Source organism: Petromyzon marinus, unplaced genomic scaffold (assembly GCF_048934315.1).
Source record: "Petromyzon marinus isolate PM22_M1 ecotype Great Lakes invasive population unplaced genomic scaffold, UKy_Petmar_22M1.pri1.0 PM_Scaffold_19, whole genome shotgun sequence".
NCBI lineage: Eukaryota > Metazoa > Chordata > Hyperoartia > Petromyzontiformes > Petromyzontidae > Petromyzon > Petromyzon marinus.
This window is the reverse complement of record NW_027423157.1, coordinates 1,501,547-1,511,852: the sequence shown is the minus strand read 5'-3', so window position 1 is coordinate 1,511,852 and position 10,306 is coordinate 1,501,547. Positions and strand designations below refer to the sequence as shown.

Sequence of the window (10,306 nt, the reverse complement as noted above, 5' to 3'; positions counted from 1 at the left end):
TACGAAGCCAGGCTGCTGGAACCTGAGGAGGCTTACATCAGACTGGACTCTAAGGGACGGGAGTGCCAAGTAAACCATACGGCCTCCCGGAGGGGGTCGAGGGCAACGCTCCTCAAGATGCTCTATCCTACATTCGGCTACATCTGCTCGAAGCTCCGGCATTCCTCTCTACAACTGGGCCATCACCACCTACACTAGTCGGCGCTGCGCTGTGACCACGGCGTGCCTCCACGCGTGCCTGTCGACGGTCGTCCTCAAGACTGCCCGCATCGAACGCGAGCTCATCTCATTCGTATGGCAATGCTTGCTTCCCGCAGAGCAGACTCTTGTCCACAACCTCTCTCGCATAGATGTAGCGTAATAAATGCACATCCTATACCGTCGGTATACTTACCTGCAGTTGCGGGCACAAGCCCATAGGGGGTGCCACCCTGAGCTGGGGAAGGACAGAGAGAGCCAGGCCCCAGGTGAGGGGTTGGGGGGTTCTTCCAGAGCCCCCTGGAAGGTTCTAGAGAGGGGGCGGCACCGGGGGCGGAGAGCCCCCGAGAGGTGTATTAAAGGGGCACCTCTGGGACAGCTCGGGGCAGTGCTCCGAAGACGAAGAACAGAAGACCATCCTAGCTAGGACCCTGGGACCCGACATCCTTATAAGGGTCGGGGCCGAGCGCGGACCAGTGGTCAGGACCCGCACCTTGGCTGGGTCGGGTCAGAGTAGCCTCCCTAGCTAGGACCCTGGGACCTCGAGCCCAACGTCCTTGTAAGGGCCGCGCCGAGCTCGGACCAGTGGTCAGGACCCGTACCTTGGCTGGGTCGGGTCAGTTAGCCTCCCCTAGGGCACAGATAGCCAGAGGGCTGAGAGCCAGGTTTGATCAGTGCGAGGGCACGCTAGCCCGGAGGCTGTACCTCCCTAGATAGTGGGAGTTAAGGGGAGTTCTGTTCATAGTTACAAATAAACCGTGTTGCCTCTAAAGACGTCTCCAGTCTCCGTGGAACCCACTACATGTGTATTTTTATATTTTTACCACTGTGATATACACGTTGCCTGCGTGCGGCGACGCTGGATGCTTTTCCCTCTTCCTTTTCCTCATCCCTTCACCACAGAATGAACACGGTAACGCGGTCATGCACCTCGGGGGGGGGGGGGGGTCAGGGGTCAGACATTTGTGACGATGTGTGACGTGGGGGAGGGGGGGGGTTTGAGAAATGTGACGTCACATCAAAATGCGCAACTTTAAGTATAGAATTGTTATAACACTAATTGTTATAACACTCCTACATCAGTGCAGCGCCACGCACTACAATGGCAATAGTTGAAGCATGTTTTATTTTCAAAATGGAAATATGGTTTTGGGGGGGGGCAGAGCTTTGTGACGCCATATTTGAGGGGGGGGGGTCTGACTTTTTGTGACGCCGAGTGACGAGGTTAAAAATTGCGTGACGTCATTTATGGACGGCCCCTCAAGTGAATGGCAAAATTGGTTTCGATTTACGTTGTTTCACTTACTGTCGTGTTTTTCAATGTACTAAATCGAGAACTTCAGTGCTTGGGGGATTTTGGAGCTGGCTCACCGCCTGGGCTGCTGCTGCCTTCCCACTCGGCTGTGGTTGCTCGAACCTCCGAGTCGTTCATAGCTCGTGGCTTCTAATATCGGAAGGAAGCGGTGATCGTCTTTGTTCGATGGCCAAGAGCTGCTGCTGCGAGGATGACCGGAGTTTGCGTGATGACCGTTTATGCTCCTGGACACGAGATCAGCAAGGTGTGATGTTTCATTTGTGGGAGTTGCACCGCCTGTACGCGATCAACCGTCGACGCGCCCACCCGGGCCCCACGTTTGCTGTGAGGCACCATGAGGGCCTCCCCGACGGCCAGGGCCTCCGCACGGTCGGTGTGGACAGAGGCCGGCGTTCGACTGGTGGTTTGAAAAGAACACGGACAAACATTCAAGCTCACGCTTTTGCTTTGGCAACAATTTTCGTTAATTGGGCTCCGAGCGGCTCAACAAGCCTGGAAGCCGGCGCGTTTAATCACCTCCGAGATCGAAATGTGGCAAATCGCATGCTAATTAGGAGCAAGTTGGCCCAAGGATTGAGAATCAAATTTGCATGTGAAACGGCGGTGCAGGACTCGATTCGAAGGCAAGTGAATACTGCGCAGTGGTGCATTGCAAGTGGACATTATTATCATCCAACAGTGACCAGCATGGTGAAGTATGGTCAAACTAAACCTGACATCCAACATCACGTGGCGAGATGTTCATCCAGCAGTGGAAAACGTAACTTAAAGTAACCAAAATAACAGAAGATGCATGGAAAATAAATCGGTTTAATTTTGTATATAAACGCGTATAACTCATGTGTACATGCTTGTAAATATACGATTCAGCTAAAAAATGTTAAACACATTTACACAAAGTCGCAAAGACATCAACTCGCTTAAATCTTTACCATTACTCCAGGAGCTCAGAATTATTGCCCAAGTACTGTATATACGTGAGCAAAGTTACGACCATTTACGAAAAAATTTGAAAACGTGTCAATATTTTGTCAGAAATTATCTTTGCACGTCTAAAGGACAAGAGAAGCTGTAACGAAATGCGCATTTGTAAACGATTAAACCTTAAAATTTTCTGACACCGACATTTTTTCCAAAAACATTCCTTGTGTAATTGCACAGAGTCCGATGAGGGGTGGGGCAGCTGTGTAAAAAAACCTGCGGTGAAATTCTCCGTTAAACCGACGATTTAAACAGCAACAGCTCGGGGAATTTTATACTCTGTTCTATGCAGCTGACCGCTGCCCCTTCATACAGTAAATGGCATCCTCACAAGAATAAGTAACCTAACATCCCTTGCAGGGAATCCTCTCGCGATAAAAAATCTTCCATTTGCCATCCATCACGAGACCCCTGCGGGTGTCACCGTGCACAATCATACTTCGACGCTCTTGCTCGGATTCCCCAGAGCTTTGCCCTCCGAGTGGCCACCCTAATGGCCCACTCCGACAGGCCAAACCTGGAACAATTGTAGGTTTTCAACTATAATACACGTTTTATGGGTTAGATCGTTTAAATATATAAATGTGTTGTTAAACCCACCACCACCCGACAGCCAATTAGTAAGGTTTGTCACATAAACAGAACATGTCAATTCGTTACTAGTACAGTCCACCAGTGTGTTGGAGAGCAAAGCCACACCATTTACAATCTAAGTACAACATTTCGCCAGCACTAACTAGCTTCATCAGGCGACAGCCATCACTTGTGAGCACTTCTTTCGCGAATTGGGAGGGGAATCAATGAATGCATATGACTATGGGTATCCATTGCCGATTGGGTTATTTATATGTTAATCAACACACATTATGCATGCGCATTAAGGAACGAGGATTCTCCACGAATCTGGCTGTCGCCTGATGAAGCTGGTTGTAATTACTGGTGAAACATTGTACTCAGATTGTAAATGTTGTGGCTTTGCTCTCCAAGACACCGGTGTGATGTTACTAGTAACGAATTGGCACGTTCTGTTAATGTGACAAACCTTTCGAATTGGCTGTGTCGGGTGGTGGCGGGTTTACCGACATTTAAATATTTATTACGCGATCTAACCCAAAAAACCAGTGTTATGGATATTGGTCGCGAAAGCCTACGTCTTAAACTGGTTTTCAACTGTTAGATCAGTGGTAGCCGATATGTGAATCGCGATCCATGTGTGGATGATCGCAAAAGATTTTGATTGTGGATCTCGGGACAAATAGGAATAAACACCTCTAATATAAAGCAATTCTTGTTATAGCAGATGGCAAAACAAAATCCCCGATTAAGAATTAATGGATAAATAATATATATTTTAAACCAATAGATCGCACTAGCACTTGGCATGTCTACAGTGTTCTATTAGTCGGTTAAATCCATCCGGGTAACTGTTGGTCATATATTGCTGGTAGATCACGGAACATGTTGAGATATACCAGAATGGATCACAGTGCTTTGTGGGTTGGACACTGCTGCGTTAGTCAATAAACACCACCGATTCAGTAACCCATATTTTTGTGAAATCACCTTCATCACAAGGGGGTCAGTGTCTTGGCTGGCAAAGAAGTGAGGCATAAGATATCCTAAACCTTTCATACATCTTGATGCGTATACACCTTAATTGGCTGATTGTACTGGTTGGCAAGGTAAAAATTCTAAATTAAAAAAAAAATTGCGCTACCATTTGAACCGCTGCGACAGGAGAACGAAGAACCGGTGACCTCTGGATTGCAAATTCAGAGTCCAAACCGTCTGTTACTTCAGGGTAGCATTTCTCATAACCGCCACTGCTTTTTTTTCAATTGTTCACCTCTGCTTGCGAGCAAAATGTACACTTAATTAACTCTGCAGATGTAAAACCCAGAGTGTGTGCCCACTCATGCACCTCCTCCGACATCTTGTTGACACCGCATCCACGATACACTAGTGCTGTCTGGGTTTCTTAGGCCGGGGAGAAGGCGAGCCCCATGGGGTGGACTCCACAGGGTTGTAGCCTGGAATCTGTGACAGCGGACACACAAATGGCACAAACGTACAACACCGCGAGCTGAAAACCAGGCATGAGAAGCCGATGGCTGCAATGACCAAACCAACCGAGGGATCGTGATGTGCGGGCCAGCCAAGGAATTTTAAAGCCTTATTTGGCCATCATTAAGGAGTAGATGCAACCCCCCTTAGGTTATATGGAGTGTACAATTGCAGTTAAGAACATACCTAAAATATGGCTGCAAATGTTGACCCTTTTGAGCTTCTGGTCCAAATTAGGCTGTGTGCATTATCCACGCAGAGTGACAATGTAATGCGGCATACAAGGCATGCTGGAAAGGACCAGATCCACTGGTCACAAATGTGCTTTTTGCCATCTAGAGATCATTTTTTGCATCAACTACTATTTCCCTCATTTGTTTTTATTCTACAAGTACTTTTCTGCCCTTCGAGTTTCTCATTGTTTACAGAAAGCATTAAATTTTCTCTATAATTCTTCCGGATCTGAGGGATTTTACAGTATTTTTAATGTGATGTCCTCTCCGTGACAATACGGGCTCCGTCATGGCAGTTATTTCCAAAGCACATTTAATTGTGACCGTTTTATATTTGAAACGCATTTACATCATTTAATTCAGTTTCAGTTTATTTTGGTATAGCCCTGTGAGCCATCCGACTCTAATGTATCCACCGGTGTAACTTCCTCTGTAATAGTCCACACTGCCAAATGGCAAAAAAACGGAGCTTCGTATCTCACTGCGTTCTTCCACCTTAAACCAAGTGTCTGTGTGTCTGATAGAAACCTAATCGTACAGAGATGGTCAGGGGGCTTGGGTCCCAGTGCATTAAGCCAGTCCTGGGTTTAAATGCAGAATTCAGCCATTCGGGAAATGCCAATGCCTCCCGGTTAAGTGAACACATGCCCTACCTCCTCGTCGAAGGTAACGTTGAGCTTGAGATCTTTGGAGTCAAAGAAAACCGTCCCCTCCAAGCCGTACTTGGGAATGAGCACCACCACGGCGTTCTTGCGCACAAACAGCACGAAGCCCTCTTCGCTCACCACTCCCTTGCTCTTGAAGAACAACTGAGACCACAACAACAGCAGCCGTTAATCACCGCTACGTGGCCAAGAGCAGACACACGCGCATCACTTACCAAGCCCATAATTACTTAACAAAATTTAAGGTATTTTTCTGCATCCCCCCGCTAATTTATTCCAGTTGTGCTATTGGCATCATGTCATGGGGATTAGTTTGAGTTCAATCGTGAAGGTACAATGTCAATTGTATTGACTATAATCCTCCATCACCTGACAGAGCCAATCAAATAAAGTTGTCACATCATGGGCAAATGTGCCAAGTGACTAGGTTTTTCAGCAAACACAGAAGAATGCTGAAAAGCAATGTCAAGTGTAGCCAACCAGTACAGCCACGGCACCACCACACGTAAGCGTGCGAATAGAAAACAATTGATTCTTACTACACGCACAATACGATGCCTGCTTTCGTGACCTTAAAAATGGTTTTCAAGAGACGAATGGACACATTATCAGGTGCCTAAGCACAAGCCGTGCAAGCTCCACGTGGCCGACACTTCCGCCTCCCACCTGCGTGTGGAAAGCTACAGACGAGCGTTGGGCGTACTGCGCCATATTGTGGCGGTAGTTGAGATTGTTGCAGAGCTGCTGCTGCTGCTTCTGCTTGTCGGTGAGCGCCGGGTACGTGGGGTCGGCGCCCACGCACACGGTCAGCAGCCGGTGCACAATCACATCCGAGTATCTGTAACTGTACAGGGAGACAACAACAATATTCACATTTGTTGTAGCCTCTATTTAATATGAAGATTAAATTTACAGTAGATACAGGCTGCGGTATGGCCACGAGATGCCAACGGAGCAGCGGTATTAATCCACCAAGCACCGCGATTCATTCTGGTGGATCTCAGCGGGTTTCACGATCCACCAGAAAGCTACGCAAACAATGACTCAGATGGATTTAACGCTGTGATAGAATACTGTACTCTGGACATACCACGTTCTAGCACCATCTGCTGGTGGAAATTATCTTTGTTAATGTATGAATTTAATTCTTTGTTGAGGATTTTTAATTTGTCATCAGATGTAATGCAAATTGCTGCCTGCTCATATCTGTGTTCTTATTTAAGATCCACAACAAAATCGTTAGCGATCCATGGCAGAATTGCAATTCACTTTTGGCCGCCGCTACAACACGGCAATGGATTCTTGATTCTGCACGTGGAACACTGTCACCGTCCTTGTAGGCGTTGGTGTTCTCCCGATCCTCTAGTTTTTCTCCAACACAAGCCAAACAACCATTTAAGGAATTGGCCAAACTTCCCGTTTATAGGACCTTTTAGAAAAATAAGTCAAAATCTGAATCTTTATCCTGGAGAAATCCGATTCGTGATAAAAGCTCTTTTTGACAGATGTCCAGTTGGTAGATGATAGAGAGTGCTAAGAATAGGAAAGGTAAACAAATCACTAAAAGTAAATAATAGAAAAAAGATATACAAGTACGTAGCCAATCGTGCTAATCGGAGGTGTGCCATAATGACAAATTAACATTGCATAAGTACATCAATTAATGAATAAATTCCTAAACTTGGGAAAGGCAGCACAGTCCCAGACCACACCAAGACAACAACATAGTCCCCTCAATAATCGCGAAGGTCGATTTCACGCGTGTGCCTGACGCCAGAGCACGTCACCGTCGAATGGGCGACGTGAAGTGGGTGTAGATGGCGGTGGCGAGCCCGTAGTGGTGGGTGTCGGGCTCCATGCCGGAGCAGAAGTAGATGGCCTGCATCATGCAGCGCGTGGCCAGGATGCGCAGCAGAGTGTTGAGGTATGGTGGCGCTCCCGGCACCGCCGCCCGGTCCAGGGACTCGGCCAACGCCTTAGCTGAATCCACCTGGATCTCGATGTTCTGCGCAAAAAAATCGGGCACACCGGCGTTTGTGAGGTGACTATCCCACACGTGGCTTGTAGTTCAGTGCTGGGGAAGCAGCAAGGGTTGTGGTGTATTGGAAAGAAAACGTTATTCAGCGCACTTCCTGTAGGCATTCAGGTTTCCATAACCTGGCTTGCCAGGAGAAGGCAGTACAGCAAGTGGATTAATCTACATCTGGCACAGTGCCTGGCTGCCTTCCAGCGTTGTCTGTGGTTCGTCACAGCTTTTGAGTTGTTCTGCCTCTAAGGGCGAGTGGAAACTATACGGCTACATCTCAAGATAAAGGTAAAAGGTGCAGCCCTGCAACTGCTCGCTCAGGCCAATACTGACATCGTTTCAAGACACCTCTGCTTCACAGTAGGGGGTAGCACATTCCCACCCATCTTGAGCATAATGTTCATCACAATAAGTCGACCTGATATTTAAACATTTCAGTGCTGGAATTTATCTAAAATTAAATACAGTACTACATTTATCGTGATGGTTTTTTGTTGCTTATTTCTGTGGAGTAGCTGGGAAACGAGCCGAGTCCTTCAACTCCCTACACTTGATAACACAGTATGTTCAATGCGGCTGCTGGATTTTGAAGCCAGGGTCCCAGCTGTAATCTCTGGGTCATAGGGTGACCCAGGTGACCCTTGCAAATGAGACTATTATGGTCTCTTGAGTTCTCACCCGGTTAAACCAAAAGACCTCAAACAAAAATTTGAGACACCCGGCGACCTCTGAATTCCTTGCGAGGAGGATGATATTGAAGTTAGGTTAACAGCAATCTAGAGACAGTAGAACCCCTCTTTAAGACGGTAATTGGTTCCACGAACCCGAGCATTAAAGGATTTGGTCATTAAGCGAGTATAGGAAATACGTGTTAAAAGCTTAATTCGGTCCGATAGCATCGAAAGTTTCCCTTGTTCACCCAAAAAACGTACTTTATAATATTTAAACAATGGATATTAATACATAAAGATACTAACATTATAAGCACATCATATTAAAATAAACACTGTGAATAAATGCATTAATTCATTTTGATTTAAAGCTTTCGTGACTGCAGGGATTCATATTCTTGGTTCTTTCGGTAAATTCACGTAGAAGGGAAACAATAAAATAATAAAAATATAAAACAATAAAATTCTCACGACGTTTCGACTGCAACACAAGCAATCATCATCAGGTGTGAAAACCACAACAAGAAAATGTGACAAAAGTGGTGGTTATTTTAACGTTAGCACCACGGAGAGAGATTTGATAAACCATTTCGGGTCTTAATTGATTGATCACGCTTAAGGTGGCTGTCAGAACGCATCCATTATTTTTTGTCTCCCCCCTCCTCTTTTCCGAACATAGTTGGACTCGTCCATCTGAACAAACTGTCAAATCTCTCTCCGTGGTGCTAACATTAAAAATAACTGCCACTTTTTTCAAATTTTCTTGTTGTGGTTTTCACACCTGATGATGATTGCTTGTGTTGCAGTCGAAACGTCGTGACAATTTTATTGTTTTATATATTTTTTTATTTTATTGTTTTCCTTCTACGTGGCATTAATTCATATTTATTGTACCTACAACAGCTCGTCGTTAACAGGGAAATGGTCGGTTAAGCCTACACATTGAGCTCTATGGAGGCCCGTTGTTAAGCGATTAGTTAACAAGGGTGGTCGTTAAAAGGGGTTCTAACTCTACCTTTGATTTCGCCGCCTTCACCAAGATGTCGTAGTTGGAAGGCGGAGGCGCCGGATGGCGTTGGAGCAGCGCACACTCGGGGAATTCGCCTACGATGCGCTCCGCCACGGAGATGTTGGCGAGCAACATGAACTCCTCCACCATCGAGTTGGTCTCCCTGTGTACACGCACCAGTTTCCGCCACCACAACACATCAACCACAAGGGTCAAGAATCTTTATCTTAGATTATTTTGCCGATAATAAATTTCCTACGTGATAAGCCACTTTGTTCAGCTATCGTTTGTGGTCAGGGTTTTACTTTTGTTATTTTGTTGTTTCTCTTCAACGTGACTTTACCGAAAAAACTAAGAATAAGATAAAAATAGTTTAGTTTTATTTGTATATTTGTTTAAGTTATTTGTTTACCTTTCCAATACTTTGCAATCCTAACGTGTGCTTGTATTGTTTGTTGTTGTAACGTTGTGACCTGCCCCAACTGGACATCTGTGAAAAAAGAGCTTTATAGCTCATCGGATTCTTCCAGTAGAAATATATTTTGATTCTGATAGAGAGATCTGCACAACAGTCGGATTGCAGTCATGGGAGGTGTCTTGTTGACGAGACTCACTTGAGTTCCTTGGTCTGCAGGTCGATCGGGTCGTGGGTTTCGCTGTCCATGTGGAATCGGACTTCAGGGGCTGCCAGAGTCAATGCCCTACGGGTGGAGAAGGGACATGAGCGAGTATCATGTCCAGCCAAAACAACACAGAATCTTAATATAAGACACTTCACAAACTCAGATATTTGAGTTGAACATGCACAGCTCGTTAAGTCAATCCACTGCTGGATGAGGGCCGCCCCATGTCATGCGGGTCGTGGGGTGGTACTTAACCGTGGTGGTCAGTACGCTTTGGCAAAGGTGGGGGAGCACAGACATGGGAGCATTAAGAAGAGTAAAACAATTTGTGTCACTGCATTGTCCTCTATTGCCCACAATGTAGCCCCGCAGCAGCCTGTAACACTCCAATCTAAAAGGATGTTATTAACCAGGTAAAACCTTAACTTCTTTATTGTTGCCTTCATTTCCGCATCTCCAGCTTCTTCAGCCTCCCACTCCCAGCCCCGCTCACTTCCCCCCCCCCCCCCGGCATTTTGCCG

At 46.2% G+C, this 10,306-nt stretch overlaps 1 protein-coding gene across 1 annotated transcript; it reads right to left on the bottom strand.

Moving 5' to 3' along the window:
• Positions 1–2,309: 2,309 nt before the first annotated feature.
• Positions 2,310–9,739, bottom strand: LOC142922844 (exosome complex exonuclease RRP44-like). Its single transcript, XM_076063786.1, has 3 exons — positions 9,169–9,739; positions 6,123–7,461; positions 2,310–5,600 (listed from the first exon to the last, which is right to left on the bottom strand). Exons 1-2 carry the CDS (start codon positions 9,310–9,312, stop codon positions 7,240–7,242), a joined length of 366 nt encoding a protein of 121 aa, XP_075919901.1. The 5' UTR covers positions 9,313–9,739; the 3' UTR covers positions 2,310–5,600; positions 6,123–7,239.
• Between the last annotated feature and the right edge of the window lie 567 nt (positions 9,740–10,306).